Below are 18,285 nucleotides of genomic sequence, written 5' to 3'. Positions count from 1 at the left end.
CTTGAAAGGTTTTGGGCCACCATTTACACATGACCTTTTGAAATAGAATGAGTCCAAAAGCTGTTTATCTGGAACAGCGCTTAGAGGGAAACGTGCTCAGGCTGTGGGTCTGTGCTCCAGGTCAGCACCTGCAGGACCTACAACCTTGGACAAGTCACCTAGTCTTATAAACCTCAGTTCCTCTTCTGTAAAATGGGGATCACACCTTCCAGAATCATTTTGAGGACCACATGAAGCTTCTGATTCCACAGGAGAAAATGCAGATCAGTTTCTGGTTGAATGTTTTGTCCCTGAGGACAGGAATTTCTGACTTGCTCTGGAACTTCTCAGCGTAATGTGTTTTTCCTGCCTTTCCTCCCTTTCTCCCAGCAGGTGTGGCACAGTCCTCAGCAGACGAAGAAATGAGAAAAATACCAAATAATGGGAACCTCAAGATGACGAAGGTGGCGTATCCCATGGGGCTGTTTGTGTGCCTGTTCATCTACATTGCCTATATCAAGTGGCACTGGGCCTCAGCCACCCAGGCCTTCTTCAGCATCACTGAGGCAGCTGCGGGGGCCAGGAGGGGCCAGCAGGCCCAAGGTCCCTTGGGGACTACTGCACATGGTCACAAGGTTTTCTACGGCATCATGTTTGACGCAGGAAGCACTGGCACCCGAGTGCATGTCTTCCAGTTCACCTGGCAGCCTGGAGGTATTTCAGCAACAGCAGAAAGCCTTGGCCATGTGCTGCTTTTTCTCTGTCTCTCACAGCAGAGCTCTTGGGATCACCTCCCCTTAAAGACGGTGGTTTCTCAGGGTATGGGCTAGACTCCCTGCCTTAGCCTCACATGGGAGTTTCTCAAAAATTCAGTGTCCCAGCAATGCTGGCTCAGTAGGGATTGGGGCCCAGGAATCTCAATTTCCCAGGAGTCCCAGCTTGACCTTACTTGTAATAGCATCTGATGACCACCTGAGGGCAGCTGAGATCCCAATGTGTATTTGGTGGCCTGTTCCCTTGCAACATTCACAGGCAGATTGGGTGGCTAGGACAGTGACTTAGGCCAGAAGTCATGTTGGATGAATTTTAAGGCAGGCAGTAACCCCAGATTCAGGCCAGTGGAGCCAGGAGAATAGGAAAGTGAGATAAATTGCAAAGACCCAGGACCCAAGCTGACACAGAGCTGCCAGTGGGGCCAGGCAGCGAAGGGATTACAGATGCAAGTGGCCTCAGCAGTGAGAGTGGAGCTGGAACCAGAGCCCTGTCAGCTCTGCTTCCCAGGGTAAGGGCTTTGGACAAGAGGGAAGGTGGGCCTTTGGGCATCTTCATTTGTTGGCTTCTCCTGTAGGGAGACCCCCATTACTATCTAGCTCTGCGCTGTTCCTCCTCCCTTTGATCTCCTTTCCTAGCACCTCTTTGTGCCCATTGGCTGTGAAGGTCACCTCTCTAGCCAGTAAGTGTTTTCTGCTGATTGCTCAACAGGCCCACTACTCATGCTGGGGTCCCCCCAATGCCTTATGAGTTTACACCATTCTGTGCATTTAACTGAGCTGGTGGTACTAGACACCTTTAGTAGCTCTCTCCAAAGCCATTGTGGCATATTTTATTTACTTTTTATCTGCTTTATTTTTAAACTTAACTATAATACTTAAATATTTATATGCTGGACCTGTCTACTTCTAAAAATGGTTTCGAAGCTAAGTTTAAGATAACACATGTCAGCATGTAATCCTTTAACAGCCATATTCCAGTGTTTTATCTTTAGAGATAAGTCTTTACAAAAGGTTTTCTTATTTTTCCTCATGGGTCTTCATGTCTGAATTCGACTGGCATCCCTTGGCCACCGTGTGTTCTGAACACTCACCCTGCTGTATGCACATGAGTCCAGCCTCCAAATAATTTAAAACACTCAATTTTTAAGATATATAGAACCCTATAATGCATTCATCCAAAAATCAAGGAAATGACTTTCATATTTGCAATTTGGAATCATCTGCTCTGCTCTTCTGTTTGTTGAATTAGCAGTTATTAACTGACAAATTTAACTTTAAATGGATAGTTTTTGTTTGCTAATTATATCTGAATAAAGTTGATTTTTTTAAAAAAGAAAGTTCTAGCCAAAACATTAGGTATAATATCTTGTTTAGCCCAACTAAAGAGGCAGAATTTAAATGAGAAACATTAAAGGAGCTCCATGTCACTCTGGGATTGGTCTGTTTTCAGATCAGCCTTTAAAGAGTATGGCTACTCCTAGTTGTATAGTTTTGTATATTTATGTACGGATTCATCGTTGTACCTTTTTTAAAACATGTTTTTCTCTTAGAAACTCCCACCTTGACCCATGAAACCTTCAAAGCACTGCAGCCGGGTCTTTCTGCTTATGCTGATGATGTTGAAAAGGTAACCATTTTCCTTCATGTCTATTTGTTCATCACGTTTGTTATCTAACTGTGATTTGTTAAAGCCAGCTTTCTTTCCCTTGAGTACAGTTGGCCATTTTCACAGAAGAGCATTTTTTGATAGTGCTGACCTGGGATATTTCGTACTGTTTAACATGATCAGGAAATGGGGAAACCGGTACAGCACATAAGTATCCCCAGGCCCCTACTCCCTCACACATACACCCTGTCCAACCAGGCCCTTCCCCCAACCAGTAAACATGCCACCAGAATTCTTGATGCATTTCAAAAGCACAAATGCTACAAACTTACAAAAAGCATTATTTGAAAGTTTCATTTTTTTATTGTTTCAGTTACTCTGCAGATGACAAACCTTGACTAAAACAAAAAATCAAAGTAGAAAATGTGTTATGCAAAATTCACAAAACCAAATAAGTATAAAAGAAATTAAACTGTCAAATGATGATTTTTGTAAGTTTATACCATTTGTACTTTTGAAGTCCTGAAAGCTTACAACTGCACCAATCCAGGATACTGTATTTCCTCTAAGGCTCTCATAAAGCTAGTCACTAATATAATTAGCTATAAGTTCCTTTTGGTTCAAACGTGTCTTAAATTAAAAACTAACACATGGTTCTTGCCCACAGATGCATCCTGATCTCAGACAGTGAAGTCATATCCTTGTTTTCCTGTAGTTTGGTTAAAAAAACAAAATCAAAATTAGTGATTCTAGAGTGACCGTAGTTTAAACCTGATTAAATTAGATGTCTTTAGAATGAGCTCTAGGTTTTTTAAAATCGTACTTACTTGCTTCAGAAGGCAGCACACATTCAAGTGGGATAAATTTCAGTGTCCTTAGTTATTTACCTTCAGGAGCAAGTTTGCATGTTTATGAACAAATGCATCTAAATTTTTCTTCTGGCTTTTTTCTTTTACACACAATAGAATACTATGCACATTTTTATTCACTTTGCTTTTGTCGCTAAACAGTATCACTTGGAGATCAAGTACTATCAGGATGTGAAGAGCTTCTTTGATTTTTCTGGCTGGATGGTATTGTAGTTAAGCATGCATATTGAATTTATAGAACCAGTCCCCCTCCTGAAGTACATTTAGGTAATGGCCAATCTTTTCCTCTTAATAGTATAAGAAAGGGTGTAGTATGTCACCTTATGTGCACTTCATTACCCACGTGTGCAAGGACAGTTCTCCAATGAATTCTTAGACTGGGATTTCTGAGTACAAAGAATGTATGTTTTCCCCTTGCACAGACATTGCCAAATTGCCCCCATCACATTGTACCTGTTGACACACCCAGTGATACTTAAGTCTTTACCCATCCCAGCAGACATAGGGCCTTATCCAATTTTTGGTTCTTAAGCATTTCCGAAGGTGAAAATGATTCCTTGATGTAGTTATTCATGGGGTTTTAGCACCATGAGGGACCCCAGTATGCACTCAGTGTGTCCAGGGTAGTTGCGAATCATCTGAGGTCATGAGGGTTTTGGTGGCCAAGCTTGTGGAACAGCAGGAGCCTCTCCCATGTGCTCTTGTTCCACTGCCAAAGACATTTCTCTGTGCTTACTTGGTCCTTGTGCCCAAAACACCTGCCAGTACCACTGGAGTTGCTATTTTCTAGCAATTTGAAAAATTAGGTAAAAACATTTATAAATTATTAAAACCAAAAGTGTGGGGAGAGTATCTTTGACTTTGTATGCCAAGCTTTGACAGATCCTATTTTACTCTGTGTTCACAGAGCACTCCAGGTATTCAGGAATTACTGGACGTTGCTAAACAAGACATTCCTTTTGACTTCTGGAAAGCCACCCCCTTGGTCCTCAAGGCCACAGCCGGCTTACGTCTGTTACCAGGAGAAAAAGCTCAGAATTTGCTACAAAAGGTGATCTTATCCATCTCCTGCTTGGGGGTGGCTTATAGTAATGGAAAATGCTCATATTCAGCCACGTTCAAGCAGTCAAGATGCTAGGTGTATGGGTCCTGAAGAGGAAAACATTAAAGTATTAATAGCTCACCTTTAGGTGGAGGGATTGTGGAAGAATTATAATTTTCTTCCTCATGACATTTAAAGCCATTTATGTTTTCTAGAATGACTCTTTTTATAATAAGAACAACTTTGTTTTAAAAATAACATTGTGCTTTTGAAGGGCTTCCGTCCATCCAAGGACTTTGAATGTGCCAGAGGGCTGTTGGGAACTGAGTTCCTGACCTTCAGCTCAAGCTCGCTTGTTCTCGAAAAACTGCTAGTCCTGCTCTTGGTTTGATACCCAGGTGAAACTACTGAAGAGGCCCCCGAGGACTGGCTCTCATGGGGCCAGGGGGTGTCTCCAGCCCCTAGGGAGGGGCTGCAAGAACCCATCTTTAACAGGTGCTTGGAGGGTTACTTTTCATCGGGCAAGTCAAGGAAACTGTTATAAGCAAAATGGTCCTCCTAACCTTCTCTACTGTTTTAAAGTAGCTGGTAAATGATAAATTGTTGCACATCTATCAAGGTCCCTTAAAAAAATTACCTCTATACACTCAAATCGGATTGTGGGACACAAGTGCAGTTGGGGTGTGCAAATGTACTAAAGTTCCTTGTATCAATACTTGCTTTCAAAAATGGAGAAAAATATATACCCAAACGGAGCTGCTCACTCCCTTCACTTCCCCTCTGCTTGATCATTTCCTGGGAGCAGTGCCCACCAGGCCTTGCCGTAGTCCCACGTCTGAGCTCTGCCTTATAAGCCTTCTGTTCTCTTCATCTTTCATCCTAAAGCAGGGCAGCATTTGTGGGCCCAGCAGAGTCAGTGTACCCCAGAGCTTTTCCAGTCCAGAGTGGCTTAACATGGGGCTCTCCAGGGCAGCATCTACCTCAGCTACCCCAGGGAGTAGATTAACATGATGAAAAGCGCTTGCAGAGGATTAGAAAGCTAAAAACAAAACCAGAACTGTTATACTTTGCAGCACCAGTGGACGCCTCTGTTGTTGTTTGACCTGCTGAAAGCACAGCCTGACTGGGAACTATGAGTTTAGATTCTAAAGGATAAAGACATGTCTCTCTTTACATTTAGGTGAAAGAAGTGTTTAAGGCATCACCTTTCCTTGTAGGGGATGACTGCGTTTCCATCATGAACGGAACAGACGAAGGTAGAGTTCCCAGAAACGCTCTGTGTGGGAAGGCTGTCCCAGCGAGACGGGCTGTGCGCAGGGCTGCGGGAGCATGCTGAGCGCTCTCCCTATCAGATGTGCGGGTGAACAGGGCTGAGTGAATTCCAGTTCACAGTATAACTATCTCACAGGGTCTTCTCGGAGCCCATATTAGATTCTCATCTTGACCCACTCCCAACTTGACACTGATGAAGTTTCTGAAAATAATCATTCTTTTAGTTTTAAGGATATTTAGAATCTGCAGCTGCTACCATGTTTAGAGTGTTGTCGTTGCATTGTCATTCCTGAGACACTTAATATGGTTCCTCATTGGCCTCTGAATTTTAAGTATGATCTTAAGGGTTGGTTTGTATGTAGGGAAGGGAGGGGAACATTTGGTTCTTTTCTGGTCTCTTCCAAAAGAGGAAGTTCATGATAAAGAAGAGATATGACATTTGGCAGAGTATTCTAGTTTTTTAGTATGGTATCTTCTAGAACAATCTGCCAGAAGCCACTGGATGACGTTACGAATAAATCTTTCTGTAGCTGATCTGAAGGCTGGGAATAGTGAGAAGTGGTCACTTTGTGCTCCTGAAACCTGAAAGTAGTCATCTGTGTCCTGTATGTTTACTACATCTGAAGTGATTCAGATGCTGTTTTGTGACTCTCTCGTAGGCATTTCAGCCTGGATCACGGTCAACTTCCTAATAGGTATGTTCACGTCATCATGAAGGCAAACAATTAAGATACCATTCTTGTGAGCAGGAGCCTCATTTTTACTCTTTAAAATACCCCCTTGGGGTTTTGCAGTGTTCTGGCCCAAAGTAGGGTGTTGGAATGGGTGGGTGTGTCCACCGGGCTTGTCAGGGTGAGCACTGAGCTCGTAGCTATAAGGTGCTAGGAAAGGGGTACTTCTCTCCAGTCCTGGAGTGGTTTCTACCAGCACAGCTCCCACCCTTCTCCCGCAGCAACAACCATCAGTGCCCTTGTCTTCTCATTTCCGAAAGAAATAAAACTAATCATGTCTTCAACTATTAAATATGATATGAATGCTAACCACCTTATAATTGAATTCCTCTGCTGTAGGTAGAACAGAGAGAAAAAACATCTGTTCTTGGAAATAGCAACAAGAAATAATTTTTCTTAGATTAACTCAGTGCATGTGGATTTTTGCCCTTGTAACGATGGTAAAGACCAGTGTGGCTGACACAAGTATGAAAAAGAAAGTTTTCTGGCAGAATTTGCTCCTTAGAGAATGGAGAGCCATGTTAGGTAACAACAGATCAGGAGCCTGAACCTCAGGAGAGCTGAGGTGGGGGAAGGCGTGCCTAGGGCATGAAAGAATATCAGAGAAGTCAGAGTCCCTGAGCAGTAGATATGGCAAGCCCAGTATCTCTGCTATAGGTCAGTGTTGTCTTCTTTTTGTTCAAATTAAAGCTACAGCCAGTGGAACCATTGTTCATGTCCCTTAAACATACAGTATGTCTTTACATGGAGAGTTTTAAATAGCTATAGCTATTTCTCTATCTTGTTGTTTCCACTGAAGGGCCTGGCTTCTAACCTCTCCTTACTTTTTCTGCTGTTCTCATCTGTTTACTAACATGACAGTGCTGTGTTGGTTTTTACTTCCTGTGCTCCAGGCAGTTTGAAAACCGCGGGAAGCAGCAGTGTGGGCATGCTGGATTTGGGCGGAGGGTCCACTCAGATCACTTTCCTTCCAAGAGTCCAGGTAACCAACTCCACCCTCCAAGGCCTGTGGGAAGGCTGGTAGACCTGGTAACTCTGGGCCCTTACCGTCAGTTCTTCTCCTGAGGGCCAGACCCACTCACAGTTTAATGCTTCTTAGTTTAATTTTTAACTCTTCCTGGGGAAAAAAAAATAGAAATTTGGTCTGCAGTGGAATGATAAATTAGATACTACCTGGAGCCATTTGGGCCAGGGAATGTGAAGTAGGCCCTCTCCTCCCCTCCCTTGACAGTACCTCACCTACCATTTTATTTTATTTTTTTTTAGTTTTAAATGGAAGAGCACTTAAGAAAATTTACTCGTAATTGTCTTGGTTGGGCCATATTTGTCTATATAGGTAAATGTTACTCATAAGGAAGAGAAACTTGGTTTCTTTCATTTTGGACGTTTTATTTTTTTTCTTGCTCTAATGAAAAGCTAAATGTGACTTAATGAAAAGCTAATTTAATTGAATACATCTGTGAATATCCCTGTTCTTTCAAATGAATTGAGGGAATGGAGGATAGTTTTCCAGAAAGACCAGCAAGAAAGGTAGTAACCCTCATGTTCTTCCCCAGGGCACCCTTCAGACCTCCCCACCTGGCTACCTGACGTCACTGCAGATTTTTAATAGGACCTACAAGCTCTATTCTTACAGGTGTGTCTTCGGGAATGAGGGTGAAGAGATTGACCATCTGGGCATATGGCTCAGCTAGGGCTACTCGGCCTCCTCCTTGCTACTGACTCCTGCCTTGTGTGGTGACTGGAGCATTCGGTCACAGACACACTAGATCCCAGAAACCCCTGTTGTGGACTCACCTAGAGACTTCTTTCCACTGTTCCTTCCTCCTCTTCCCTTCTTTCTCCCTTTTCAGTTTTCCTACAGTAAAATTACATTTCTTCTTTTGTTCTTATTCTTTTCTGTTTTGGGGGAAGTTTTTGAAAAAGTGGGGAAGAGCCCATGGATTGTGCAGGAATTTTCCAGGCCATTTTTTTGCCATGCGGCACCTTCAGTAAATTCTTACTGTGCAGCACACGTGCGCCATTAAGATCAGTGGTGCATTCACCGGTGTTCACAGCTCCTATGCAAGCTCCCGTCAAATAATAGGCCTTCATTTGTTGAACTAATTAGCTGAATGCCCTAACCTCCCCAGAAGGAGCTTCTAGAAGCAGAAAAGCCTGCTGCTTTGCCACAAGTTTCCTCCCTTCCTTTCTCATTTTAGATCCAGGCCAGGTGAATGTACTGAAATCAGAGCTGAGGACGGCAGCTAGCACTTCCTATGGCAGGCCAGCCCCTCACCCAGGCTCTCTTTCCACAGCTACCTGGGGCTCGGATTGATGTCAGCGCGGCTGGCGATTCTCGGTGGTGTAGAGGGGAAACCTGGTGAGTGGAATGCAGTGCTGAGAGCCCTCCTTGCTCAGCAGGCATGAGGAGTCCCTTCAGGTGAGGTGCCCCTTCTCTCTGTGCCTCCATCGTCACAGCAGCTTGCTGGCCCCTGGCCTGCCCTCCCTGCCAGCATGACTCAGGGAGCCCAGGAGGGACGTGTGTGGAAGAATGTGCTCTGGATCTTGTTGGTGGCACCCAGGTGGGGACACAGGCTAATGTGTTTTACCTGTGTACATTATAAGTTATTTTTTTAAAAGAGATACTAGTGAAGTCATTTCTGATACACCAAGCTGGGGGATTTTAGGAACCCGAATAACTGTGTACAGTCATCACCTACATTTGGAGTCTGCTTGTTTTCAAGGATTTGAAGAGAACCTTAATCTTTAATATAGTGCAAGAAGAGGCCACAAGGAGGTGATTCTGAGTTATTGCCATGGGGCTGGGGAACCTGTTCTCTCATTCACAGTGATTCTAGCCTTGTCAGAATGTCCTTCCATCTTCTCTTGCTCTAACATAAAACAGGGGCTTGGCCTTTTCTCCAGACTTAGTGTTGGACTGTAGATGAAGCCTGTGGTCAGGTTATTAAAAGTCTCATTTACTCCCAGGCCTTTTCTGCTCTTTACTGATGGACCTGGCTAAAGAGAAGCCTCCCATTGACCAGCAGTGCACCTGAATTTTTAGGAGATCTTAGAGGAACACTGTGTCCTGATTCAGGTATCAGGGGACACTACTCTGAGGCTGGTATCTCCCTATCTATCCTAATGACATCAGCTAGGGCCCCAAAGGCTTTGACTCATGACTCCCATCCAGACATGAGCATGTGAGCCCACACACATTTCCCTCAATCCTGCCTCTCCCTGCCCCTTCTTCCTGGCCTTTTCCCTAGAAGCCTAGTACTTCTACCCACTTCTTCCAAGATCCTGATTGTTCTGACAGTGTAGGAATATTCAACTGAAATTTTTGTTTTTCATGTATATCCTATTTCTGTTCATTTCTTTCAAATTCTGGTGTTTAACCTCAATAATATCCCTTCTGCTGCAAACCAAAAATACATCCATGTCTCAGAATCACCTGTAATTTTCACTCTGGAGCCAGAAAACACTTATTTAGCCAACAAGAAGAAGGCAAGCACCTGTTTGCCTATCTGTGGCAGGCCTCACAGTCCTATCAGCTTCTGTGCCCTCTCCTCTCAGCAGAGTAGCTGGAGGGCCACTGGTATTCTTGTCAGGCCACACAAGTGCCCGATTGAGACACCAAGAGGACAAATTGTGGCACGGCAGATCACCCACCAAACTGAGTGGTTGCAAACAGCAGTCATTTTATTGTATCTCATGATTCTGTAGGCTTTAGTTGGGTGGTATACTAGGATCTCTAAATGTGGTAGCATTTAGGGTGTTGGGCTATACGTCTGCACCTCGGCACTCCACATGACTTCTTCCCCAGTGGAGCAGCCTGCACTTTTCCCTGGCAGCTCAGAGGAAGAAAGATTGCCTGAAGTCATAGGACTTCATGTCCTGCACATTCCATTAGTGAAAGCAGCAGGCCCAGGCCAGAATCTAGGGCAGGGGACAGGGACCCACTTTTTGGTGGGAGACCAGCACACGCACCCTGAAGGGGTGGTATTGTTGGGCCAGCCTTGAAGGCCAAACACCCCATTTTCTTTACTAAGTATGGGGCCCCAGCTTTTGTGGAGCAGCACAGATTTGTGGCATGGTGGCACTTGGTAGCATCATCCTGACCCAGACTCACTAGCCTATAAAATCGGAGAGTGATGGCTCTCCTCCTATTAGGGTCCTTGTTACAATTCACTGAGCAGCACTTGGCCCTGAAGCCCCTTAGTGAAAGAACTGGGAGTGGCCATGCTTCCAGAGCAGATGAGGCTCTGCTGCAGCCTCAGTGATAAAGGCTTTACCTCCTGCAGCTGACCTAGACTGCTTCCATGAGTTGGATCCCACCTGGCAAAAAGGAATTGTGTTCCCTTAACCATCCAGTGCCTTTAGTACTAGCCTAAAATGCTCTGTGCTATAGACCTCCCCTCAGTGGAATCGTGTGTCTCAGCTACATGCAATGCCCTAGTCTTACAGTGACATTGTGCTTTGCTTTTTTATCTTTTTATTTCAGCAGAGGATGGAAAGGAGTTGGTCAGCCCTTGTTTGTCTCCGAGTTTCAAAGGAGAGTGGGAACATGCCGAAATAACATACAGAATTTCAGGACAGAAAGCAGGTATGGTAGATTTATCCTCCATCAGTGGTTTATAAGGGTTAACAGTGGCAGCCTGCCCTTTACAAGGACCTCTGAAAATCAGGGAGACTGTCACCAAACCTCTTTTACAGGCCCATACTTGTCCATGAAATGGAGGTTCTCTGTAAACTTCATCAGGGCAGAGGTACCCTTGCTAGCCTGCTGGTATCCTTCAGTTCACACAAGGTCTCTGCATAAGGCTTCCTTGTCTGGTAATGAATACTTTCTTCCAAAGGGCCAGATTTCCCAGCAAGTCCCCAGTGAGGAAGGATCTGAACATCCCAAGGCTCTAAGATAATTAGCAAGCCCGTTTCTGAACAAATGGAGAAATGGCTTCTCCTTCTCCTTCCTTCTGCCCATCACCCCATGCTGCCTTCAGGAGGAGAGGCTACTCCAGACTCCAGAGCCCCTGAAGCCTTGTGAAAGGGTCTCACCAGCCTGGCCCTTATCACCCCACGTGATCTTTGTCACTCTGTGCACTTTTATGTCTTCTAAAAGAAATACACGTTGTTCCCAGGATTGACATGTGGGCATGAGGTTTGTCTGCCTTTGGTGACAGAGCTGTTTCTAGTCATACTTCTGATACCAAATATGTGGATTTTTCACACCAACCAGTTCCTCAAACAATTGATTAAGTTATTAGCCATGGGTGATTCAATGACTAATCCCTCACCCCTCCCTGGAGGTTGAGTATGAGTAGTTCCAACCCTCTTATCAGATGGTTGGTTCTTCTAACAACCAGCCCCCACCCATAGCCATCTAGGGACCCACCAAAAGTCACCTCATTAGCATAAACTCATGTCTGCTTGAAAGGGGCTTATTATGAGTAATAGGAGATGCACCTCTCACCCCTATTACTCAAGATCTTATAAGGGATTTAGAAGTTCTGTGTCAGAAACAAGGAGCAAAGACCGAATCTGTTTCATATTATTCAGTGACCATGTAGGTCACTCTGACTCAGCCACTTGAAAACATACTGTGCATCAGGCCCTGTTACAGCCACTGAGCACATAGCAGTGCACAGTGCAGAAAAGATCTGTGCCCAGGTGGAGTGAGAGAAGTCAGGCAGTAAAACACTTGAGAAACTGCTTTGAAAGAAAATAAAATGGAAGGGGAGGAAATGGAAAGGGAGATTGCAGTTTTAGATAAGAACCAGGGAAAGCCTCATGAGGTGATATTTAAGATAAGATATGAAGAGATGCAGAATGAGCCACAGAGATCTAAAGCAGGAGTTCTCTAAGCTTTGGGAGCAGCATATGCAAAGGCCTTGAAGTAGCCATTGTGTTTAAGGAACAAGGAGGAGGTAGTGTGGCTGATCAAACAGAACAGTAGAGGGAAATGAGGTCCAAAGGGCAAGGGCATGGCTCTGTGAGCCACAGAGAGAACTGGATGGGGCTGCCCTTGCATGGTGGAACAGGTTTGGGGGAAGGAAAATGGGAACCTGGGTCCAGGCATGGGCTATAGGACATCCATATCCCTTAATTCTGGGGCCTGTGTTCTTCCAAGCAGGGAGTTAATGGCCAACCCTATGAGCTTGGCAAGCTGCCTGTTAGGCCTCAGTTTCCTCATCTGTGACATAAGGAGAGTGCAGGCCACACTTCCAATGTGGCTGATGAGATGGAGTAAGATGCCACATGTTCAGAGCTCAGCACAGGGCTGACAGAGGGTGAATGTGGGGTAAACAGCACAGACATGAGCCCATTGGACTGTGTCAGAACAGCTGCACAGGGCCCATCTGGAAGCTGTTGTCCTTCAGAGTTGGGGGCCATGCTCTCCAGCCACGTTCATTCTCAGCGTTTCTTTCCCTTGATGTGTGTCAGCAGTGCTATGGCTCCTGAAAGGTGCTATTGATATGTGTGGTACTGGTGAGCACCTGACATGGTGTGGGGTCTACACAGGTTCTGGTCCTGCCTCACTCTCCATGTCAGGGTCTCAAGTCACTGGGGAAGGACCCCAAGGGCTGTGTGGCCTGGGTGCTTGGAGCCCACTAATCACTGGCCCCGCTTTTGCTTTGCCCAGCAGTGAACCTCCACCAGCTGTGTGCCAGCAGAGTGTCGGAAATCCTTCAAAACAAAGTGCACAGAACGGAAGAAGTGAAGGATGTGGATTTTTATGCTTTTTCCTACTATTATGACCTTGCAGCAAATGTTGGCTTTATAGGTAAGAATGGGCTGGGCTAGGAACTTGGGTGTGGACCCCTGGGCAGAGAGCCTGTGTCAGGGAGCAGCTCTGCTGTCAGTCACCTCAGGGCAAGAGAAGTGGACTGACTATGGAGGGCAGATGTCTTGTCATCAAATAGGAAGTAATAAGCCCCCTTTTTAATAAATCAGTTCTTTGAGACCCTTAGCAAAGTTTATATTGTTGGTATAGGAGCAGTCATTCACTGTTGATTCTGTCTTCTGCTCTGAGGCAGGAATGACTCAGGTGTGCGACTCAGACCCTCGCCCTCTTGCCTTGGCCCCTGAGTCTCTGGCTGAGGGAGCCATTTGCAATGCAGCCATGTGGCTGTCCCCAGTTGGCATCCAGGCTGGCTTGGGGAGAGGTCAGCCCACTCCACTGGTTACCCTCAGAAGCACATGGGGTCTGTGTGACTCCTCCACACCCCCGAGTACGGTCAGGGCAGGAGGTGACATTTGCGTTTTCCAAGGCTGGTGGTGTTCAGACCGAGAGTGGAAACTCTTGAAGGTGTGAAGTCACTTTAGTAGGTCATGACCAGAAATTTTGCTAATGAAATACTTGAGACTACCAGAATGCATTGCCTGTGGTAAAGGTAAGAGCATTAATGTAAATAAAAAGATGCCCAGAAGAAACCAATGATGTCAGGTTCTGGCTCCTGGGGACCCAAACCTCCAGCTAAGTCTCCTTTCTGAGCTGCCCACTGTCAGGGCCCAGAGTGGAAGGTAGCCAGTGGAGTTGCAGGGGTGGGAAGAGGCGATCTGAGTGGAAGGGGACCTCTCTCACCCCTCACTCAGGCCCGGGTCCCTCTCTCTGGCACATGGTCTCTGGGGTGCCCCCTGAAGCTAAATCTGTGGCTAATGGGCCTGAGGGGCTCCTTCTGGCTCTGTGAAGCTGAAGCAAGGGCATACTCATGTGCAATTCCTGACCATCCTGCTAGCTCTGGATGTTGCAATGCCTAGGGCCCACCAAACCCCAACTTGGCCTGGCAGCCTGCTGGGGGCCTTACCTTAATATCCCCTCGTCAATCTGAGACTCTTCATCCTGGCCACAGACTGTCCTTTCCCTAGGGGACCAACATCTTCCCAGGTGGCCTCAGGAGATGGTGAGTGTTCAGAAAAGCTCTTTTAACTCGCTCTGTGGTCACACAGGGCTCTGAAAGAACCACTTGGGTTTGCATTCAGAAATAGAATCCACCCTTAATGGTGACATTTGTTGACTGACTTGGCAAACATCCAAAGTCAAGGAGAAGTCAGGAGATTTCCTTTCAACACATTGAATAACTGCCTCATACCATACATAAGTGTGCAGGACACCTGAGGACCCTCTTTTGAATGTGGAGGTTTTGGGGGGCATTTAAGAAACCAGTTGCTGTCCTTGAGAATTTGGGACACAGCTCTTGGTGCCTCCCTCCCCAGGAATGGCACAGAAGCCTGGGGCCCCACCTTCCTGGAGAGCCCCATAAAGGTTCTGCCCATTTGTTCTAAGACCTAACAAACCACTCTTCACTTTTTTTTCCAGAATTTTTTCCCTACATTTAGGAAATTGATACCAGAATATCATTGCTGAACTCAGGGCCACAGCTTTAGGAAACATTTCCAGTTTACTTTTTATAACTTAAAATTAAGAGTTTGCTCTGTCTGGGGTCCAGGGATCCTGGTAAGCTTCCTCTGGGAACCCCCTCTAAAGTCCTTGATGAACTGACCACCCCCTTGTAGTCCTGCATGGAACACTTGCCCACCCCAAGCTGTGTCAGTTACCTCAAAAACCATGGTCAGTACACGTGGGACCACTGCCCTACTTATAACCATGCTTGCAGCCAGCCCTTAAATACAGCCTGCTTCTCCAGGCTCCCCAGGGGTCAGCCTGAGGGCCTCAGTGGCATTAAGACTCCTGCAGTTCTGATATAGACTAGACACTTGGTCTTGCTCCACAGATGCAGAGAAGGGAGGCAGCCTAGTCGTCGGAGACTTTGAGATTGCAGCCAAGTATGGTAAGTGGCAACTGTGCTTACCCAGGTGAGAAGGACCAGGGCATGGGGGCAGGAACACTGTCCCAGCCATAATAGACTGCCGTGGTACTTGTGACTCAGGCAGGCACTGGCACCAGAATTCCTGGGTTTAGTTCCTAATTCTGTCAATCAGATGAGCATTCAGAGGTGTGAGTGTGGAGTTGAGAGTATGCTTGGGGTCACCAGGCTGGACCCAGATCACAGGTTCACCACATCATGTGGCCACAAGCAGTGCAGAGGTAACCTTTGGTGTCCCCAGCTGTAAAGGGTCCTATTTTTAGTTCTTGGGTTATGGGGAATGGACTCCTTTGATTTCATTTTTCCGGATGCCTTTTCACTGTGACTCAGGGAACCCTACAAGTGATTTCCCTTGAAAATATTCCACTAAGTTCACAATTGTCACCCGATCTGAAGAAACCACGGACCCCTGCAAAGCAGAGCCTGGTATGTGAGGGTATATGACATTCCCTTAGGGTGTCAGAGGTGGTTGACCCAGCAGTCCTGGGCCATGCCGCCCTCCTCATCACCTCACACTCAACCCAACCAACCAGGATGTAAAGCGAAGGCTTGTGAATATTCTGTTCTTTGGTTGCTGTTCCCAACTTTAGGTCGAAAGAGTTAACCTTAGTGTGTTTCTCCATAGAATGTCTTTTCTATGGAGATCCCAAAAATGGCTTTGAGCTTCTCATTTTTGGGTTCTTCTCATGGGTGTTTATGACTCTTCAGTAGGAAAAAGTTCTTAGCAGAATTATGGGAAAGCTGTTGGCGGGTTTGGCCATCCCCCTTCAGAATAAGAGTGGATTGTTCTGGATCAGCTTTGTTGCTGTTTTCATTCCCGAGAAAGCCCAAGTCCATGCCTGGGAAAGGTATCCAGGGTCATGGGTGCAGAGATATGGCCTTCTACTTATGACACTGAAATGGGAGGCCTGGCCTGGTGGAGACTGGGCTGGCCTTGAGGCCCTGCCTCTTAATGTGGTCTTGGCAGGTCGCTGTCCTGCTCTGAGCTTCAGGCTTGTTTAAATTAGCAGAGAAGACCTGGGGCCAGCATAGAGCCTGGCTCAGGGTTGCACCTGGAGTGGGTGGAGTTGGGTCTGCAGGCAACACACCTCCAGGGAGCGAACCACCAGGAACCTGACTGGGAACCAGCTGTCTCACCCCCAGTATGCCGGACAGTGGAGAACCAGCCACAGAGCAACCCCTTCATGTGCATGGATCTCACTTATATCAGCTTGCTGCTCCAAAATTTTGGCTTCCCAGAGAACAAAGTGCTGAAGGTAAGGACTCCCCTCTTCAGTGCTCCTGTGCCCTTCATGGCCTGAGGGGCTGGAATGCCACCTCCTGCCTCCCACGTGGTCTCTGGCCTTTCACCCATGTGCCTGGTCCTCTCTGCTCCTTCTGTGTCTTTTCCAGCTGACTCGGAAAATCGACAGTGTTGAGACCAGCTGGGCTCTGGGAGCCATTTTTCATTATATCGACTCCCTGAATAGACAGAAGAGTTGGGCCACGTAGTGGCTGAGCTGCCTGCTGTCCTCAACAACAGTGGCTCTGTCTCTGCAAGAACAGACCCTTTGGGATCCTTTGATGTGTTGGGAGGAGGCCACAACTCGAGCTGAGACTACTCCGCTTCCTTGCAGCCTTGCAGACCTGCCCTTGGACGGGCAGAGGCCTGGAACTTGACTCAGACCCAACACCTCATCGTACCTGCCTCAGCTCCAGGTGGAAAATTAACTAGACAGGGAGAGGACACATGCCAAGGCCAGGACGATGCATTCCCATTGTTCCTATCTTTCCCATCTGCAGGGTTGGGCAGCTATGACATGCATCCCTGTGAATAGAGTCTTGTTTTGTGTCCCCACACCTATCTACCCTCTACCTCCTCCCCCTAGGGCAGACCTTCACCTTCTTCCCAAGAGTCGGTGGGGAGGTTGTGCAGGCTGTCCTGGCTACCCTCAGGGTGAGCTGAGTGGGAATCATCATGCCCTCTGGAGTGGTGGGTCGGGCAGGATGCTGTAAACTCTGGACTTGAAGGTGTTCATTCTTCCTTGGGTGTGGACAGGTGAAGTCATCCAAAGGCCTGTTTCCTCAGTCCTTGGATGGCTCAGGGTTAACTGCCGGAATTGAAACTATGAATAGGAGGAGGGGCTGAGGGAAATACCTCTTTATGGCCCTCATGTGCCCCAGCTCTTCAAGAAAGCCTGAATGTGAGTGTGAACTGTAAAATATTTATGGCTGTGCTGCATGAGTGACGTCTGTCGTGCAGTGCTTGTGTGGCCACTGTGTTCTGAGCCCCAGTATATGTCTTGCTGCTGTGAGCTGTGTACAGCCGAGCAATATAGGAGACACAACCCCCCTCAGGTCAGCTGGCACCGCAGTTCCCAGAACTGCCCTCTTGGAACTGCTTTCTCATGGCTCTTCCCCCTTTAGCTCCACAGGACACTGACTTGGCCCTCCAGTGTCTATGTTGCAGGATCCGTCGAGGGGAGACGTGGGCTGAATGCTGTGCACAGTGTGGTCCCAGATTCACAGTCATCTGTGGTGAATGTACCAATATGCAGGATAAGCCAACCTCATATGTTTCACTCAAAATAAAGGTTTACAAGGATTATTCCTCCTCTGTGATTCCTTTCAGTGAGCTTCAATGATGTTCGTCCACCCAGCACTGGTGGAAAAGCACCTGAGGTCCCTATTTACTAAAGTTTAAACAAAAAACTGCACAAACGGGGTGATAGGTGGTGGCACAATTAATTCCTGTCAGTATATCAAGACCACAAAACACATGGAGGTCCCCATCAGGCCTTCCTGGCATCCCCTGTGCGTGATTAGCCCTGTAGAGGCCCAGGCTGTTCTAGAGTCAGGGCAGAGCCCCTCCTTCCTGGGAGTCTGTTGAAGCAGAGCTTTCCCTCCTGTCAGACTATGACCACAGCACATGCCAGGTAAGTCTTCACACACATCACCAGTGGCATGGTGGTCTTGAGAGAGTGCCAAGCTCCAGGTTGCAGTGTGTTCAGTGAGGACCTGGCTTTAATATATGGGTCAGTCAGAAAGGGGTTTGCATGTCAGGCAAAGATTGGGCGGACTCCTCACCCCAAGTGCTAGGTGCTCACATGTCTCATGCCTCTCTAGGGACCTGATGGGAGGGAGCACAGCGAGGCTACAGCAGGATTAAAGCAGGCATAACTACTGAATAATTACATATGGTAGAGGCCTGTGGGGAGAGAAAA

At 46.8% G+C, this 18,285-nt stretch overlaps 1 protein-coding gene across 23 annotated transcripts in view; it reads left to right on the top strand.

Annotated features, from left to right (window-relative positions):
- ENTPD6 (ectonucleoside triphosphate diphosphohydrolase 6 (putative)) overlaps positions 1-17,669 on the top strand; it is a 29,904-nt gene extending 12,235 nt beyond the window's left edge. For 9 of the 23 annotated variants that reach the window (XM_023522016.1, XM_023522025.1, XM_023522029.1 and 6 more), the window contains 14 exons: positions 373-693; positions 2,303-2,379; positions 3,369-3,431; positions 4,135-4,278; positions 5,450-5,525; positions 6,201-6,236; positions 7,166-7,254; positions 7,829-7,908; positions 8,570-8,634; positions 10,759-10,860; positions 12,898-13,038; positions 14,990-15,046; positions 16,211-16,338; positions 16,475-17,669. In XM_023522016.1, the coding sequence (XP_023377784.1) occupies positions 373-693; positions 2,303-2,379; positions 3,369-3,431; positions 4,135-4,278; positions 5,450-5,525; positions 6,201-6,236; positions 7,166-7,254; positions 7,829-7,908; positions 8,570-8,634; positions 10,759-10,860; positions 12,898-13,038; positions 14,990-15,046; positions 16,211-16,338; positions 16,475-16,573 (1,478 nt within the window). In that variant the 3' untranslated portion in view covers positions 16,574-17,669. Of the gene's footprint in view, positions 1-369; positions 694-2,302; positions 2,380-3,368; positions 3,432-4,134; positions 4,279-5,449; positions 5,526-6,200; positions 6,237-7,165; positions 7,255-7,828; positions 7,909-8,569; positions 8,635-10,758; positions 10,861-12,897; positions 13,039-14,989; positions 15,047-16,210; positions 16,339-16,474 lie in introns of those variants that run through there. The other 14 variants (XM_023522015.1, XM_023522032.1, XM_023522035.1 and 11 more) reach the window with 9 other exon arrangements.
- The last annotated feature ends 616 nt before the right edge of the window (positions 17,670-18,285 follow it).

The sequence above is a fragment of the Pteropus vampyrus genome, unplaced genomic scaffold (genome assembly GCF_000151845.1).
Source record: "Pteropus vampyrus isolate Shadow unplaced genomic scaffold, Pvam_2.0 Scaffold327, whole genome shotgun sequence".
In the NCBI taxonomy this organism is placed as follows: Eukaryota; Metazoa; Chordata; class Mammalia; order Chiroptera; family Pteropodidae; genus Pteropus; species Pteropus vampyrus.
Note: the sequence above shows the minus strand (reverse complement) of the source record. Positions and strands in the feature narration are given on the sequence as shown.